Raw genomic sequence first — 19,793 nt, 5'->3', positions numbered from 1 at the left:
CCAGTCAGTATTCTTGGTCCTTGAATTGTATGTTGTTAAAAGGCTGTAAATGTTCTCCAGCCATTCTCAGTTCCAATGATTGCTAGTGATGCACATACACAGGAGGCTTCGGCATCATCTCTCATTCTCACCACCAACTTGTTCATCCTCCAGCAGTACATTTCTGGCTGCAATTACAGAAAGGAAAAGCAGATTTTTCACTCTCTGCTGTTGTGAGAAGCAGCTAGATGGTGCTGGAGAATCAGAAGAAAGAAACACAATGTAGTGCCCAAACAGCTTCAGAGGCATCTGTTAATGGATAGCTGGAGCAGCTGCAGTAACTTATAACTGCTACGGTCACTTTGGGGCTTCACATAGAGTCATAGGGTGCATCTACACTGCAGAATTAATGAAGTTTGGTACTACTTTAACTGCCATGACTCAATGCTATGAAATCCTAGGAGTTGCAGTTTGGAGAGGCATCAGCACTCTTTGGTAAAGAAGTCTAAAGAATATCACTGGAAGAACAACATTTCTGTGTATATTTGTATCTTCATGTTGTCTTTTGATTTATGGTGACCCCATGAATTTAACAGGATTTTCTTAGATAAGGTGTATTCAGAGGTGATTTTGCCTGTTCCTTCACTGAAATTGTAAGGGAAGTGATAGGACCAACTCTATGGAAAACAGCCCACAGCATCTCATTTTTATTGGCAACCTTCCATCCAAGCATAGCTTACCCAATCGAATGGTATTTGGTGCCTTTGGAGTATTTAGGCAAACTTGGAACATAGCTACCCTTGCTTTAAACCAGGTATGGAGTAAATGAAGTCAGGATGGCAAGCACTGTTCAACAGTGAAATATGCTGCCTTGCAGTGTGGTGGAGTCTCCTTCTCTGAAGGCTTTTAAGCAGAGCTTAGATGGCCCTTTGTTGGGAAGGCTTTGATTATGTACTCCTGCATGGCAGAATGGGGTTGGACTGGCTCGCCTTTGGGGTCTTTTCCAACTCTGTGATTCTAAATTTCAGCCATAGGTTTAGGTGCTCTTACTGTCTTTTACAGTCAAAACAGCTGATTCTTAACCCATCCAAAACACAGATGTGCGCTTTTCATCTTAAGAACAGGCAAGCATCTCGAGCTCTGAGGCTTGCCAGGGAAGGAATCCCACTGGAGCATTGCAGCACACCCAATTACTTGGGAGTTGCCCTGGACCATTCTCTGACCTGCCAGAAGCACAGCCTGAATATCAAGCAAAAGTGGGTGCTAGAAACTATATCATACGAAAGCTGACTGGCACAACCTGGGCATCACAACCAGATACAGTGAAGACATCTGCCCTTGCCCTTTGCTACTCTGCTGCTGAGTATGCATGCCCAGTGTGGAACACACCTCACCATGCTAAAACAGTGGATGTGGCTCTTAATGAGTCATGTTGCATTATCACGGGGTGTCTGTGCCCTACACCACTGGAGAAATTGCACTGTCAAATCAGTATTACACCACCTGACATCTGCCAGGAAGTAGCAACCAATAATGAAAGGACCAAGGCAGTGACACCTCTGGCCCATCCCCTGTTTGGATTTCAACCAGCACACCAACATCTTAAATCAAGAAATAGTTTGCTAAGATCTAAAGAGATACTCACAGAAACACCTGAGCAAGCATGAGTCCAAAAGTGGCAGGCTGGAATCCAGAAACTCAATCAGTGGCTGATACCAAATGAGAGACTCCTTCCTGGGCACACAGAAGACTGGGTGACTTGGAAGGCACTGAACAGACTGTGTTCTGGCACCATGAGAAGCAGCTAACCTTAAGAAATGGGGCTACAAAGTGGAGTTCATGACATGCGAGTGTGGAGAAGAGCAAACCACAGACCACCTATTACAGTGCAGTCTGAACCCTGCCACGTGCACAGTGGAGGACCTTCTTAGAGCAACACCAGAGGCACTCCAAGTGGGCAGCTTCTAGTCAAAGGACATTTAATAGAATGCCAAGTTTTGTAAACTTTGTGTTTTGTCAAATACATTGGTTCGCTCTTGATAAGATAAATAAATAAATAAGTCAGAGTGAGTTCTAGCAGACTTTAATAACATATCCTTTCAAGACGTACTATCCTGGCTATGTTGCTGATCGACAGTTACAATTGGTGGGATCCCCTCTTTTCCCTGGCATTTCCTAGCCAAAGTTTCCTCTTCCAAGAGAGAGGCAGTTAGCTTAGCCGTCTTCTTACACCAGTATCACTTTCATGGATTTAGGGCTCAAACCAAGGATATATCTGAATGCACACACTGAACCTTTCTCTTTCCCTCTTGCCTGTACACGCTTATCTCTAATACCTTCAAAAGTAGATGATTTGAGGGACCCGTTGCCAAGGGATTTCCCCAGGAGACGGAGCCACAAAGGCCTGTCAATGGCTTTAGCCGAACACTCGGCCTCTAAGCAGCTTTTGACGCCATGCCCTTCAGGTGAACTTCTCTCTGAGGCATCTCTGTTTTTTTGCAGTTTAGGGTATGATAATAAACTTGGCCATTTGCATTTTGTGAGCTGGCATTTATGGGAGGCGAAAGTTTCAGAAATCATCTAAGGAAATATGACTTGGTTTCTGCTCTTTACCAGCTAAAGCTGAAATATTTTCTAGCAAGTAGGGACCATCTTTCTCTGCTAAATTAGACATAATGCAGGTCGGATGATGCCAGTGATCTGTCTACTTAAGGTGCTTGAAGCAAACTTGACAAATGTTTAGTTGCTTTATGGTTCTCATTTCCATATCCTTGCTGCAGCATTTCTTTTGCAGAAGGCATTTTGGGACTGAAAGGTAACTTCTTCCTCTTGGTAAGATGCATTTTTAGTGGAACCATCAATAACACACCTCTGCTGTTGTTGTGTGCCATCGTGTCCTTCCTCAAGGTGATGCTGTCAAGAGATTTGTTCGGAGAGGGCTGGTACTGTTTTCCTCTGAGGCTGAAAGATTGTGACATACCCAAGGTCAACCAGTGGGTTTCCATACTTCAGTGCAGATGTGATCTCGGATCTCTAAGGTTTGAGAGAGTTGGAAATAGCATTCTTCTTCAAGCTAGTTATTTGTTTGTATATAATTCAAATTGCTTTATTGTATATGTGTGTATTGGTTTGCCGTTTTCCTTAACTCTATGTTGTGGGAAAGGCTAAAGATCCATGTGACCTGATCTGGGATTGTTCAGGACTCAGACTCCATTTTAGAAACTGTATGCTTTCCGACGCCAGTGGAGGCAAAAACCACTAGACTTTCAATGTAGAAACAGAGACTCTAGATATTAGACTCTCAGAACAGAGAGATGCTTTAGAATATGGGCTTTTGATTATGAGGAAGATGCTCTGTGTTACCTACACAGAGAAACTACTTCAAATTCTATCTGTAGCTGGACTGATAAGCAATGTTACCTGTATGCGGAATACATGAAGTTTGTGAATTCTTTTTTCCGTGTCAGGAGCGACTTGAGAAACTGTAAGTCGCTTCTGGTGTGAGAGAATTGGCCGTCTGCAAGGACGTTGCCCAGGGGACACCTGGATGATTTGATGTTTTTATCATTCTTGTGGGAGCCTTCTCTCATGTCCCTGCATGAGGAGCTGGAGCTGATATTTACTACTAAGGAGCAGGTTGACTCAAGCAAGTTTTTAACTCTTCTCAGGGAGATTCCTGATTTTCCCAAGTTAGTGGTGAATGCCATTTTCCAAAAGGTTATGGAGATTTCCATTTCCCAAGAGGTTATGGCATCATTTTTCAAAAGGTCATGCCTTTCCAAAGATCACAATTTATCAAAAAGAGAGTGCATCTACACTGTTCAATTAATGCAGGTTGACAACACTTTAAGTACCATGATTTCTATTAGGCATGATTAATATAGACTGGGACATCAATAACAATAAAATATTCTATCACCTGACAATGGTAGTAAGGATCATGTATGCGAGAAGGTGGAGACAAAAGGAAACACACTCTACAGACTTATGGATAGCTAAGATACTGGATATGATGAGTATGGATAAACTCACCTTTTTAGTAGCAAAAACACAAGGCAGATATTTGAAAACAACGGATTGGACATTAGTTATGGATTACATGAAAGAAATTAAAATTAATTTGGAGATTTAAAGAATATTCACTGGTAGGTAGCAATTATAATAATAGGAAAAAATAAATGACCACTCCAAGACATCAAGCAGAAAAGGAACAAATGGAAAAGTATAAATAGAAGGAAGAGTATATAACCAACCACAAAGATGAAGATTGGGAAGATCAACACAATAATTTTACTCCCTTCACCCCTTCCTTCCTTCCTTCCTTCCTTCCTTCCTTCCTTCCTTCCTTCCCTCCCTCCCTCCCTCCCTCCCTCCCTTCCTTCCTTCCTTCCTTCCTTCTTTCTTTTTGTTCCTTTTTTTCTTTCTTAAAGCCTTTTTAAATCTACACTGCAAAAAAAAACACACACAATATATATATATATATATATATATATATATATTAAAAAGTACAATGATTCAGTGCTGTGGCAAGATGAAAGTTGTAGTTTTACAAGGTCTTAGACTTTCTTTGTCAAAGGTACTGGTCCCCTACCAGACCCCAACTCTCAGGATCCCATAGCATTGCATCCTGGCTGTTGATCATGATCAATGAGATGGGAGAAGGGAATAGAGAGTGAAGAAGACAGACAGAGGCACCAGGCATTCAGGGAGGAGAAAGGGAAAGATCTTCCCTAGCCCAATGGAGACTTACACAATTGCCAGATCCTTCCAAATCTGATGAATGGCAGCCCTTCATTGACTATTTAAAAGAAGAAAAGAAAATGACAATATTGGGGTTTTAGAGCATTAAGGGAATATTATATTTTGCAATAAAAATTATATGTAAAAAAATTAGAGACATTATATATATATATATATATATATATATATATATATAGCATATATTTTCAATAATGTCTGATATCTAATGTAATTTCCCATTCTTTTCAGGTATGGTCCATCTTGTAATAGGGCCAATATATTCACCTCATTTCTTTGACATTACGAACCAAATGCAAAAATCAATACCTTGTAATTTGTTTTCACTCTTTTCTCTGTTTCCTTTCAGAACAAACCAACAAACAGCACCTCTGCAACATCCCCACCTTGATCTGTGTAATTGGATTGGAAATACAAATTAGACAGCAGTTCAGGGAAAGAAACCTATCCTTCCTGAAGGGATACCCGATGGCGTGAAACCATGTTCAGTTTAAATGGATAATTACCACTTTCCTTTGAAAGGCTGGTGTTTGCCCTGAAGAGTTTGACAAGATTCCTTGCAAAATTGGCGGCTTTTGCTGGCCAGGCTCCATGACGGTCTCTTCAGGAGGTTTCTGTTGGCATTGGCTTGCATCCCTGCATCTCTGGGGGAAATAAAACACCTTCACATTTTGCTTTTTGAACATGAAACCCATGTAGGTTTCTCCAGAATGTGAATTAGCCAGTGGACAGAATCAGAGACAAGCTATTGGGAGTTGGGGATGGAAATGAGTTCCCAAATAACAATATTTGAAACAGCTGCTTCCCTGGCATCTAAGGGAGAAAAGAAGAGGTAGGCACAGCTTCCTGATGCCTAGGCCCACTAGCAGAGGAATGGGCATCCCTCCATCCCAACTGCCACAGCCCTGGCCCCTGAGGGTGAGAACAAGAGGCAGGCACAGCTCCATCATGCCTAGACCCAGCAGCAGATGAATGATATTCCCTCCAACCCAACTGCCACTGCCCTGGCCTTGCAAGGAGAGAAGAGGCAGGCATAGCTCCATCATGTCTAGACCCAGCAGCAGATGAAACACATTCCCTTCAACCCAACTGCCACTGCCCTGGCCTTGCAAGGAGAGAAGAGACAGGCAGAGCTCCATCATGTCTAGACCCAGCAGATGAAAAATGTTCCCTCCATCCCAACTGCTTCTGCCCCGGCCTCAGAGGAAGCAAACAAAAGGCAGGCTCAGCTCCATCATGTCCATACCCAGCAGCAGATGAAAGGCCCTTTTTCCATCCCAACTACCTCTGCTCATCCAAAGTGAATGGAAGAAGAGGAAGAAGAAGAAGAAGAGGAGGTGGTGGAGAAAGAGGCAGGTACAGCTCCATCATGTCTAGATCCAGCAGCAGATGAAAGACATTCCTTCCAACACAACTGCCACTGCTCTGTCCTTGCAGGATGCGAAAAGGCAGGCACAGCTTCATTACTCCTAGGTCCTGGGGCCCAGAAGCAGATGAATGGCTTCCTCTCATCTCAACTGCCTCTGCCTTGGTCTCAGTATTGACCCCAGGAAACTATTTTGAGATATGTGTCAGCACCTTGGATAGCTACTCTAAAATGCAAACTAAAACTGGAACGAATCCACCATGCCAGGCTTGTTATCAGGCATAAACTATGACTCTAAGAATCATATCACTGGAAGAGACAACAAGTTGCCATTCAGGAATATTGGACAGTATTTCTTTGTGTTATAATCTCTAGAGCAGCAGAAAACCACTTTGCCCATCTTCTACATGGCATCCCTTCAGATATTTCTTCAGACCACAAAACACCACCGGACCATAGTGATTCATACTTGGAGGGATTGTGAGAACGTCAAAAGTCAGTCATATCCTGACATTCTGGCTTTGATCAAGTTGGTACCTACTTTGGTGATCACAGAAGGAAGAAAACAAGAGGAAATAAAGCACAACTCCAGGATAAACATGACATTTATTCTAAAAGAATCAATGTATTCATTTCAGAGGACTGGTTCTCATTATCCCAATCAATAAGACTCAAAAGAGTTCAACACCAGGTAAATGCTCTATTTTGCAAAACACCTGAGAGGCTCTTGAGAATATACAGGATGTTGTCAGAAGTAAATAGAGCCATGCTAATTTAACAATTTACCATCTTTGTGATTCAGGTGTGTGCTGAAAACAGGGGGAAATTAGGCCAAATTCTCATTGAATTACAACTTGCTTGGTAGTGCCTTATATTATCGTTTAATGGGAGTGTGTCAGTACTAAAACATTTCCATAAAAACAGCAATAATTTTGTGGATTTTGTTCATAGTAAAGTCCTTGTATGGGGGGGGGGGGAGATGTACTTTGTATTGATACATGAAATGGCAGGTATTAGTGAAGCTGCAGAATTAATGAAGTTTGAGAGCACTTTAACTGCTCTGACTCAATGTTTTGAATCATGGGAGTTGTTGTTTTAGGTGGTCTTTTGTCTTATTTGCAAATAGTGCTCACCAAACTACAAATTCAGAAACCCATAGCATTGAGCCATGGCAGATAAAGTGGTGTCAAACTGCATTAATTCTTTAGTGTAAATGTTCCCCTATTGAAACAGATAACATCCAGCCATTCCGTTGTGTTGGAGGTTATAGAAAATAATTAGTTTGCATTTTAGAGTAGCTATCCAAGGTGCTGACACATATCTCAAAATAGTTTCCTGGGGTCAATACTTAAAGTCTAAACTAACATGGCTGTATGGCCATGTTCTAGAAACATTCTCTCCTGAAATTTCACCTGCATCTATGGCAGGAATCCTCAGAGGTTGTGAGGTCTATTGGAAACTAGGAAAATTGGGTTTATATATCTGTAAAATGCCCCAACCCAATGATTCCGGCCAGGAAAGCCTTTGACAATACATAGAATTGAATCATTTACTAAGAGGTGACTCAGGATTTCTGTATTTATTTATTGTGTCAGAAGCAAATTGAAAATACAGTTATAACATATTTAAAAACCACAACGTTAAAAACTTGGCATTATACTAAATGTCTTTTGACCAGAAACTGGCCACTTGGAATGCCTCTGGTGTCACTGTAAGAAGGTCCACATTGTGCATGTGGAAGGGCTCAGATTGTATTGTAGTTGGTCGTCTGTGGTTTGTTCTTCTCCACACTCACATGTTGTGGACTCCACTTTGAAGCCCTATTTCTTAAGGTTGGCTCTGCATCTCGTGGTGCCAGAGCACAGCCTGCTTGGTGCCTTCCAAGTCGCCCAGTCTTCTATGTGCCCAGGAAGGAGTTTCTCAACTTGTCTCAGCCACTGATTGAGGTTCTGGGTTTTAGCCTGCCACTTTTGGACTCTCACTTGCTGAGGTGTTCCTGTGAGTATCTCTGTAGATCTTAGGAAAATGTTTCTTGATTAAAGTCATTAGTATGCTGGTTGATATCCAAACAGAGGGTTGGCCGGAGATGTCAATGCCTTGGTCCTTTCATTCTGGCTGCTATTTCCCTGCGGATATAAGGTGGTGTAATACTGGCTAGACAGTATAATTTCTTCAGTGGTGTAGGGCGTAGACATCCTGTGATAATGTGGCATGTCTCATTAAGAGCCACATCCACGGTTTTAACATGGTGAAATGTATTCCATACTGGGCATGCATACTCAGCAGCAGGGTAGCCAAGCGCAAGGGCAGATGTCTTTACTGTATCTGTTTTTCTGTAAACCCCTCTGATTCAGTGTATCAGAACTAAACTTAGGTGAAGAGATACTTTGGCCATTTATTGGGGTAAGGCTAATCTTTGCCTCAAAGAATTTTGAGCATGGCAAGCAATAAGCAAATGTAATCATGGAACTTTTAGTAAGTTATGATCTGGGTTCTTTGTTCTAACAGTTCCCATTTTTGCTGTGCACTGATTTTCTGCCATTGGCTCCAATGCATTTTTTTTACAATTTGGCAAACAGTCTCCTAATTTTGCTACTCATAAAAAAGTTCTGAAATTCAAGAAAAAATGAAATGCATAAAGTCTGGTAACTAGATGGAGTGATACATCCAATGAGGAGAAAGGATAATAGTTGTGCTATGGATCAAACACATAATTTGGATGCAGAAGGAAAATGTGCATTTAAATATAGTGCCCTCTTCCTTGGCTATAAACTTTTGAGGATTAGCATAAAAGAATAACACTATGTAACACATTTTTTGTTCCTGGGATATAAATGTCATTTCCTAATTGGTTCTCTCATAAAAACATGGGAAAGGTTTATTAAGCTGCAAAAACTCCCAAAGGAGGCTAAACAAAAAGGAGAAACTTCTCAAGATGTTCAATGGATGAGCAATTCATTGTTTAGAAACCCCAACATGTATATATACTCCCAGAGGTCCTCTTCTGAAGCTGTATAAAATCATAAAAAGAGAAAATACATAAAGCTACACACATAATAAAAGTGAAAATGTCTGTGTGTGTGTGTGTGGCTAGGGTGTCCACTTACAGCAGTGGTTCTCAACCTGGGGTCCCCAGACGGTTTTGGCCTTTAACTCCCAGAAATCCTAACAACTGGTAAACTGGCTGGGATTTCTGGGAGTTGTAGGCCAGAAACATCTGGGGACCCCAGGTTGAGAACCACTGACTTACAGAGACAAGCTCCTGCCTTCACAAATACCTATAGCTCCCACGACTCAGGAGACACCAATGGTCCTCCCTCCACTGACATTGCAGGTTATAGTAAGCACCAGGAACATGTACAAGAGTTCTGCCAATGTCCTCCACAAACACAATGCTGCCCACTAGCCAAGTTAATGCTTTCATACAAGGATAATTTCATCCAATAATTTATGTGATTTCTCCACTAACAGACATCCCAGTGTTTCTTACTCTCTCAATTGGTGTGGAATTTGCATGACTCCACCCATTGCCTCTCTCTTAACTCTTTTCTATTCTTTTCTATGGCCCACACAAACTTGATCAGCAACTGGGTATACTAGAGATTTGGGGAGAATTTACCATGATTTATAGGAGTTGTAGGTACTGGGATGTATCAACAATATAAGAGCACTCTGAACTCCACCAATGATGGACCTGGAATTAACTTGGCACACGGAACCTCTATGACCAAAAAAATAAATAAATACTGAAGGTCTTTAGAGGGTTTGATAGGAGTTGCAGTTCACCTACATCCAGAGTGCACTATGAACCCAAACAATGATGGGTCTGGACCAAACTCGGCATGCATACCCGATATGCCCAAATTTGACTACTGGTGGGTTTTGAGGAGAATTGGCCTGGATAATTGGGAGTTGTAGGTACTGGGATTTATAGTTCACCTGCAATCAACGTAGCACTCTGAACTCCTCCAAAGATGGAATTGGATCAAACTTGGCACACAGAGCCCCCATGACCAGCAAAAAATACTAGAGGTCTTTGGAGGAAATTCACCTTGATTTAGGGGAGTTGCAGTTAACCTACATCCAGAAAGCATTGTGAACACAAACACAGATGGATTTGGACTAAACTTGGCACACATACATGATATGCCATAATTTGATTACTGGAGAGGTTTGGGAGGAACTGACCTTCCTTTTTGGGAGTTGTAGTTCACCCACAACCAGCGAAATGGTGACTTCCAGTGATGATAGACCTGGACCAAATTTGGCACACAGAACCCCCATGACTAACTCAATGTACTGGAGGGGGTTGAGGGGACTGACTCACTATAGTGGGTGTTGTAGTTTACCCTACAGCCGGAGAGCACACTGAACCCTACCGATGATGCATGTAGAGCAAACTTGCCCAACATAACAAACTTTAAGTACTGATGGAGCTTTTTTTTGTTTGGGGGGGGGGTAACCTGGCATGATTGAGTTGTTGTTCATCCACAATCTTATGTATTTTGTGCAATTAAAAATGGTCTTTTTCAAATAACCTGGGCAACGCTACTAAATAATAAAAATAATGCATGAAAATGTTGTTCTCTCTATCTACTGCTTGGTTGACATTTAACTACAGAAGTTTCTAGGGCTAAATCTCTCACACCGTTTACCGAACAAACAGAAGAAACATGAACTAAAGCTAAGGGTTTCTTTTAAATGTCAACAGATGGTCAGAGAGAGAAAAAGAAGGAGTTGGTCGATGACATTCAAGGATATTTCGATGTAACTGGGCTGAAAGAAAGGAGACCACAGGTAAACAGTGCACAGAAGGTCATAGAATCATGGAGTTAGAAGAGTCCCAAGAAGCATCCAATCCAATTCCCTGCCATGTAGGAATATCAAATTTAAGCTCTCCTGGCAAATGGTCATCCAGCCTCTGCTTTAAAAACTCCAGAGCTCATGCCGCGACCCCTTAATACAGTTCCTCATGTTGTGGTGACCCCAAGCATAAAATTATTTTTGTTGCTGCTTCATAACTGTAATGCTGCTACTGTTATGAATTGTAACGTAAATATCTGATATGCTGGATGTATTTTCATTGACTGGATCAAATTTGGCACAAATACCCAAATTTGAATACTGGTGTGGTTGGGCTGGGGTGGTGGGGGGGTGGGGTGGGGGGGGGGGGGTGGTTGATTTTGTCATTTGGGAGTTGTAGTTGCTGGGATTTATAGTTCACCTACAATCAAATAGCATTTTGAACTCAAACAATGATGGAATTGAACCAAACGTGACATACAGGACTCCCATGACCAACAGAAAACACTAGAAGGGTTTGGTGGGCATTGACCTTGAGTTTTGGAGTTGTAGTTCACCTACATCCAGACAGCATGGTAGACTCAAAAAAATGATGGTACTGGACCGAACTTGGCACAAATTCTCAATATGCCCAAATGTGAACACTGGTGGAATTTTTGGGGAAAATAGACCTTGACAGTTGGTAGTTGTAGTTGCTGGGATTTATAGTTCACCTACAATTAAATAGCATTCTGAACCCTACCAATGATACTACTGGGCCAAACTTCCCATACAAAACCCCCATGACCAACAGAAAATACTGTGTTTTCTGATGGTCTTTGGCGACCCCTCAGACACCCCTTTGTGACCCCCCTAGGGGTCCCGACCCCCAGGTTGAGAAACACTATTCGAATGGCTTGTTCTTGGGCTGCCAGAATCAGGCCCTCTGTGTCATTTTTAAAAGTTCCATTTGTGAGCCACATCCATGGTTATTATTATTATTATTATTATTATTATTATTATTATTATTATTATTTATTATTATTATTCCTGTCCTAGAATGCCACAGCTTCCTTCTGCTTGAGTCTCATATACACTGATGGTCTCATACAGGTGCAGGTAACCTATTTTGCACTATGCTTCCTTCCCCTTCCAAAATCCCTCTTAAAAAGGACATCTTGAAAAAGTTTTTTTGAAAAATACTGATGATTGCCTAGTTTTTAATAGCTCTTTAAAAAAGATACAAGGGAAATATGCAGCAAACAGCGATAGCTATTAAGTTGTTAGAAGGAGCATCAACAGAGCCAGGAAAGGAAGGATTTACTGGCAAGATATATTTTTTTTACAACAGTTTTTTTTCTTTTACTGGCAGTCAATAAATTTGCTAGCAATTGGCAACCTGGTGTTTGATGGCGGAGCTGCAGATACAGAAGCAATGCCAGAACTAGTAATGTTTTTCCTCCCCGCTTCAAATTTGCAAGTCTAATGGTTCCGTTAGATAAATTGCACAAACATGATTTTTTTTTGCCTTTTCCAAACTTTTGATTGCTTCTGCTAAGTTCATTTTCATCTTGATTTGCAGCTGATAAAGTGTGACTTTGCAAACCTCAATGGAGTATTTGAGGAACAAACATTATAATGCCATGAACATGTATTATTTATAATACGCAGACGATGAAGATATTTAATTAGCTGGGGGAAACGGTTAAACCGTAAGTGACAAAAAGTTCCTGAATCAAGCCTAGCAAAACTGTACATGAAAGCAGAATTGACTTCTTTAGGAGTCTTTAGATATGATTTATTTTCAGAAAGTGGTGCAATTTTACATAATGGTGAGATTAGCTAGTATTCTAGTTCAGTTTATTCCTATATTGTAGGTGGGAGTATAGAAGTGTATACATACATAAACAGAGAAGGGAAAATATGGACAATTACATTTAACATAACTTGATACAGTTATATTTCAAAGCCTTCCTGTTCGTACTTTCATAGAATTGTAGAATACCAGAATTGGAAGAGAGACTAAAGGCCATCCAACCCAACCCAACAGTGCTGTGCAGGAATACACAATCAAAGCACTCCAACCAGATGGCCTTCCACCCTTTGTTTAAAGCTCCAAATGAGGAGACTCCACTACACTTTGGTTCAGCAGCCTACTTCACTTCAGAACTAAGGGTGAGGGGAAATCCAGTCCCAAATAAGGAAACAAGTCATCCAGGAATACCTGGTCACTCTAAATGAATTAAAGTCCCCCAGGGCCAGATCAACTACACCCAAGAGTATTGAAGGAACTAGCAGAAGTAATTTTGGAACCACTGGAAGTCATCTTTGAGAGTTCTTGGAGAATGGGAGAAGTTCCAGCAGATTGGAGGAGAGCCAATGTGGTCCCAGTCTTCAAGAAGGGAAAAAAAAAGAATGACCCAAACAATTATTGTCTGGTCAGCCTCACATCGATACCAGGCAAGATTCTGGAAAAGTTTGTTAAGGAAGTGGTCTGCAAACACTTAGAAACAAATGCGGTCATCGCTAATAGTCAACATGGATTTATCAAAAACAAGTCATGCCAGACTAATCCGATCTCTTTTTCGATAGAGTTTCAAGTTGGATAGATGTGGGGAATGCCATGGATGTAGCATATCTGGATTTTAGTAAGGTCTTCGGTAAGGTCCCCCATGACCTTCTGGCAAGGAAACCAGTCCAATGTGGGCTAGGCGAAACTACAGTGAGGTGGATCTGTAATTGGTTAAGCAAATGAACCCAGAGAGTGCTCACCAATGCTTCCTCTTCATCTTGGAAAGAAGTGATGAGCAGAGTGCCGTGGGGTTCTGTCCTGGGCCCGGTCCTGTTCAACATCTTTATTAATGACTTAGATGAAGGGTTAGAAGGCAGGATCATCAAGTTTGCAGACAACACCAAATTGGGAGGGATAGCCAATAGTCCAGAGGACAGGAGCAGAATTCAAAACGATCTTGACAGATTAGAGAGATGATTGGCCAAAACTAACAAAATGAAGTTCAACAGGGACAAATGCAAGATACTCCACTTAGGCAGAAAAAACAAAATGCAAAGGACGCCTGGCTCAAGAGCAGTATGTGTGAAAAAGATCTTGGGGTCCTCATGGATAATTAGTTAAACATGAGCCAACAATGTGATGTGGCGGCAAAAAAAAAGCCAATGGGGTTTTGGCCTGCATCAATAGGAGCATAGTATCTAGATCCAGGGAAGTAATGCTACCCCTCTATTCCGCTTTGGTTAGAGCACACCTGGAATACTGTGTCCAATTCTGGGCACCACAATTCAAGAGAGAAATTGACAAGCTGGAATGTGTCCAGAGGAGGGTGACTAAAATGATCAAGGGTTGGGGGAACAAGCCCTATGAGGAACGGCTTAAAGAGCTGGGCATGTTTAGCCTGAAGAAGAGAAGGCTGAGAGGAGACATGATAGCCATGTATAAATATGTGAGAGGAAGTCATAGGGAGGAGGGAGCAAGCCTGTTTTCTGCTGCCCTGGAGACTAGGATGCAGAACAATGTCTTCAAACTACAAGAAAGGAGATTCCATCTGAACATTAGGAAGAACTTCCTGACTGTGAGAGCCGTTCAGCAGTGGAACTCTCTGCCCTGGAGTGTGGTGGAGGCTCCTTCTTTGGAAGCTTTTAAACAGAGGCTGGATGGCCATCTGTCAGGGGTGATTTGAATGCAATGTTCGTGCTTCTTGGAAAGGGGTTGGACTGGATGGCCCATGAGGTCTCTTCCAACTCTTTGATTCTATGATTCTTTTCCAACTCTAATGATCCAAGCATATTATTGGAAGGGGGTTCTTCTGAGTCTTAGCTGCCTCCTCGCAATCTTTAAAGTGTCTAATACTATCTATATCAATTCTGGAGAAGTCGTGTGTACTGTCAGGACGGGGCCAAGGCTGGCATTGGATGGGTGGCAGTGAAAGTGGTGTCAAATGGGGTTGAAAGGGGCGGCAGATAGATGCGCGCAAAGGGAGACGAGGGAAGGAAGGAAGGAAGGATGAGAGGAGAGGAGCGGCGCTGCTCCTTTGGGTCGAGAGGTGGCGCCAAAGAGCCGCGTCCATCCTTTCCCTTCCTTTCCCTCCCTCCCTCCTCCTTTCACTCCTTCTTTCCTTCCTTCTTTCCTTCCCTGGGGTCTCGCACGTGGCCCTCCGTCGCCGCCTCCCGGCTGAAGGGAGGAGGAGGCGAAAGGGGAGAAAAAGAGCTGCCTCCCAACCGCCTTCTCTCGTCGGGCCGGGCAAAGTGGCCGCAAAGCCTCCCAAATGCGCTCTCCTTCTTCTCCTGGCCAGGGCTGGGCTGGGACCCATTGAGAGGAGAAGAAGAGGAGGAGGAGGAGGATGGCCTCGAGGGATGAGCCCAGTTGAGTGGAAGCGGGAGAGACCCGGCTCTACTACTCCTTCTCTCTCTCTTTCTCCATCTGTTGCCGGCGTCCAGAAGAGCGTGGGAAGGCTGGGGAAGCAGACACGCGACTTTTCAGGAGTCGCCCTTCTTTGTGTCTGAAGCCTCCCCGTTCCCACGTGCCCAGGGAGGACTCGCGGGTCGCCTGGAACACACCTTTCTTTCCTCTCATCAGTAAAGAAAGGGGAAAGGCTTATTCTCTCTCTCCAGCCAGCCTTTGGGTTTCTCCCACATCTTTTTGGATGTGAGGGACAAGAGGGAACCCTCCAAGCACGTGGGGAAACCTGTACACGTGTTCGTCCCTTACATCGGGTAGCGTTCCTCTCCAGCACGCCGGAGGAGGCGAGTTGGTGCCTGAAACCGGCACAAGGAAGTCTAGATTGCTGTGGAGGAGAAGAATAGCTACTGATAGCCTTCAGTTGAATCAGGTTGAAGGTAGAAGCCGGCTTTTGACTTTCTTTTTCCCCCGGATCCAGAGACACGCGTTCAAAGAGGAACGTCGGGATCAAGGTAGAAGCCGGCTTTGGACTTTCCCTCTTCCCGGATCCTGCGACGGGAGCACAAAGAGGAACGTCGGGATCTGGAAACACTTGAAGTCTCCCAGGTCGGTCCAAGGGATGGAGGTGTTCTGGATGGCCTCCTTTTCCTCTGGGTTAAAGGCGGGGATGCCAGGCTCCAGGTAGGGTGTCTGCCCTTCTGACTGAGGAAGAGAAGTTCTCAGTACTCACTGTCTCTGGGTTGGACTCCAAAGTCGCCCTGAAGTCACTCCTGAAAGAGCTGCAGACCTCCTGTGGAGACCTGAAGGAACTGGATGGACTGAAGGGAACAGAACATTCTTTGCCTCCTTGGGATGTCAGGAGCCTCCAGGTTGGACTCCAGACTTGCCTTGAATTAACCCCTGAAAGATCTGTGGATCTCCTTTGAAGACCTGGGGGGATTGGATGGACTGAAGGGAACAGAAAGTTCTCTGTCTCTTTGGATGCCAAGAGCCTCCGGGTTGGACTCCAAAGTCACTCCTGAAAGATCTGCAGACCTCCTTTAAAGACCTGAAGGGATTGGATGGACTGAAGGGAACAGAAAGTTCTGTCTCCTTGGATGACAAGAGCCTCCAGGTTGGATTCCAAAGTTGCCCTGAAGTCACTATTGAAAGATCTGCATACCTCTTGTGGAGATCTGAGAAGATTGGATGACAAGATTTCTTTCCCAGTTAGGGGCTTGCTGCACTCTTCTTCTCTGTATTTCTCTCTCTCTTTCTCAGAGAAGGGGGCTGACATCAAAGTTTCCCAAAGACTCCTTCTCTCAATTTTCACTGGGCCCTGGAGGGGTCAAAGCCACACCTTGGAGAGCTGTAGATGCTCATTGGAGATCTGAAGAGATCAGCCAGACTAAGGAGAAAAGGTTATTGTTTCCTTTTTCTTTTGAAGAGGAGTTGAAACAAACTTGCCAAAAACTCCTTCTCCAAATTCTTTGTTGAGTCCTGGGAAGGTTGAAGAACTATTCCTATTCTTTTCTTCTTCTTTTTGTCCAAAGACCTCTTCTCCATATCTTCACTGAGCCTGGAAGGGTCGGACTTCTCTTCCTGGCCCTGATCCAGCGCTCACTCCACTCACTGTCCTTGGAGGGGAGTTTGGCTGGGCCAGGATGTCCAAGGTCCTGGCGACAGGTGCTGGAGCGGGGCCTGGTGGGTCGGCTGCAGGGACGCCGGTGGCCGCAGGGACGCCTGAAGCAGGGGGTGTGGCAGGGCAGGTGGTGGCAGGGGCTGGGCTGGCTGAAGACCTCTCCAAGGTGGCCGATGAGGAGCTGCTGAAGTGGACCAAAGAGGAGCTGGTTCGTAGCCTGCGCAAGGCTGAGGCCGAGAAGATGAGCGCCATGCTGGACCACAGCAACCTCATCCGCGAGGTCAACCGCCGCCTCCAGCTCCACCTGGGAGAAATCCGTGGACTCAAGGTAAGGATGACCTTTAGACAGGACTGTCTAAAACAAGCATGGGCAAACTTCAGCCCTCTAGGTGTTTTGGACTTCAACTCCCACAATTCCTAACAGCCTCAGGCCTAAAATAATTTGGACAAGCAATGGGAAGGGAGAACTAGATGTGGGGCAGAGCTGTAGGATGTTCTTCTTTGAGAAATGGGGGGTTACAGCCTGCAAGGCACCAGATTTCATCTAATTTGGGAAGATAATCCAGTTTTTGAGCTCTCCCAACCAGCATGGTCATTGGCTAGGTGATTCCGGGCTTTGTAATCCTCCCAGAATTCTGATTGAAATCCTCTCTTGGCTTTCTGGGTGCTCTAAGTACAATAATATTTGTTAAAAGGATGCACAATTCAGCGCTGCTTGAAATCCTTGTTATCCTCTCATCCCAGTGTTAAAACTTAGCCTGGCACTGTTGCAGTTGTTGTTGTGTGCCTTTGAGTTGTTTAGGATTTACAGTAATTCTAATGTGACCCTTTTTCTGGTTACTTTCTGGAAGTGAGAGTGTATGACTTGCTCAGAATCATCCAGTGGATTTTACATAGTTGAATGGGATTTCATTTCTGTTCTCCTGTACATGATGGCCATGTATGAATATGTGCGAGGAAGTCATAGGGAGGAGGGAGTAAGCTTGTTTTCTGCTGCCCTGGAGACTAGGACACAATGGAACAATGTCTTCAAACTACAGGAAAGGAGATTCCTGAATGTTTGGGAAAAAACTTCCTAACTGTGAGAGCTGTTCAGTGGTGGAACTCTCTGCCTCAGAGTGTGTGGAAGCTCCTTCTTTGAAGGCTTTGAAACAGAGGCTGGATGGCCATCTGTTGGGGGGTGCTTTGAATGCAATTTTCCTGCTTCTTGGCAAGGGGTTGGACTGGATGGCCCATGAGGTCTCTTCCAACTCTATGATTCTATGATTCTTTGGAGCTGTAGTCCAACACTCAAAGCACTTTGGCATGTTGACTCTACTGTGGCAGATGGCATCATTATAGAATTTGGGAAAGTTATTTATATGTGCAACTTTCATGATTACTCACAGAGTGATTCTCAGTTTGCTAGGCAAGTTCTTCTAAAATAGCAAAACCTTACAGACAAATATTTTGCAACATTATGGGGTGGATTTTGGGATGGAACTAGGTGGACCACCAGGAAGTTGTGCTCCATGTCATTGTGACTCAGTTCACTCTCTCTCACTCTCATCTTAATCTTCATACCTCCCAACTTGGTTAATCTCAGAGCGAACTCACAAGAAGAGATCATGCCTTTCCTAAAAAATAAGACTTTCATTTTCAGTGCTCTCTTGTCCTTTGGGTTTCTCAGCCCCAAATCACATGGAATCAATCTCCAAACCAGAGATCTTCAGGTTGCAACACTTGGAAAGGGGCCACTGGCAGGCACTGGGGAGCTAGAATTGGACTATATTTATATCTCATTCCAATGAATTATTGGAATGGTTTATATCCTGTTTTTCAAGATATGCCTCCTTTTCACTGGTCTATAAGTAACACAAATGTATCATGTTAAGATTGCATTTGGCAATGTTTCAGTGTGAGAGTTTGGATTGAAGGATCCTTCCCACAGGAGAGCAGGCAGAGCTTGGAGCCTCCTATAATTACCTGAATCAGTGACTCCAGTTTTGTCTGCTCTAACTCAGTGATGTCTACCATGTGGAACAATTCGGTCTGCTTTGAATGACATCCCCTCTCCAGGGTCATGTGCAATTAAGGGTTTTTCCATATTATCCGGTTAACTGGAGATGTGAAGTACTGAACCTTGCAACTGTTGCGTGCAAAAAGCATATGCTCCACTCTGCACTGATGTCAGGGAAGAAGAGCCAAATCTAGCACACATTCCCAAGCACACAGAATCGTGGAATCATAAAAATGTGTTCATTTTTATGGGGCATCTAGTCCAACCCACTGCTAGGCAGGAATCTACAGTCAACGCATCATTAAAAGATGGCGATCTCATGTCTATTTAATGTATTAACATAAAGATTCTGCACTGTGGAATGAATGCAGTTCAACACTCCTTTAACTGTCATGGCTCAATGCAAGGGAATCATTTTGGTGTTAATTTCTCTTTTGTCACAAGTTTATGGTTATTATTTTTGTATTATTCTGTTCGTTTTAAAATATTTCTATTTGAGTTTGGGCATTGAATGTTTGCCTTCTTTGTGTGTAAACTGACCTGAGTCCCATTGGGGAGACAGGGTAGTCTATAAATAAAGTTGTTATTAAAGTTGTTGTGTGTAGTTTCCTGAGGCACCAGCTCTCTTTGATAGACAACTCTAAATGATGATGGTGATGGTGGTGATGATGATGATGATGATGATGATGATAATGATAATAATACTTTATTTATAGGCCACCCTATCTCCCCCAAGGGGACTAAAGATCCTGCCAAACTACTGCTCCCAGGAATCCATATCATTGAGCCATGCCAGTTAAACTGGAGTCAAACTGCATTAATTCTATAGTGTAGAATTAATGGTGTATAGAAGGAAGAGAGCTAGTGGCTTTGC

At 43.3% G+C, this 19,793-nt stretch overlaps 1 protein-coding gene across 6 annotated transcripts in view; it reads left to right on the top strand.

The window, feature by feature from the left end:
• Positions 1-15,021: 15,021 nt before the first annotated feature.
• The window catches only part of CCDC85A (coiled-coil domain containing 85A), a 205,019-nt gene continuing 200,247 nt past the window's right edge, over positions 15,022-19,793 (top strand). For 5 of the 6 annotated variants that reach the window (XM_060754609.2, XM_060754608.2, XM_060754610.2 and 2 more), the window contains exon 1: positions 15,023-17,248. In XM_060754609.2, the coding sequence (XP_060610592.2) occupies positions 16,943-17,248 (306 nt within the window). In that variant the 5' untranslated portion in view covers positions 15,023-16,942. Of the gene's footprint in view, positions 17,249-19,793 lie in introns of all 6 variants that reach the window. The other variant, XM_060754607.2, reaches the window with a different exon arrangement.

Source organism: Anolis sagrei, chromosome 1, assembly GCF_037176765.1.
Source record: "Anolis sagrei isolate rAnoSag1 chromosome 1, rAnoSag1.mat, whole genome shotgun sequence".
Classification (NCBI taxonomy): Eukaryota; Metazoa; Chordata; class Lepidosauria; order Squamata; family Dactyloidae; genus Anolis; species Anolis sagrei.
The sequence above is the reverse complement of the archived record's forward strand: the minus strand, read 5'-3'. Positions and strand labels throughout refer to the sequence as shown.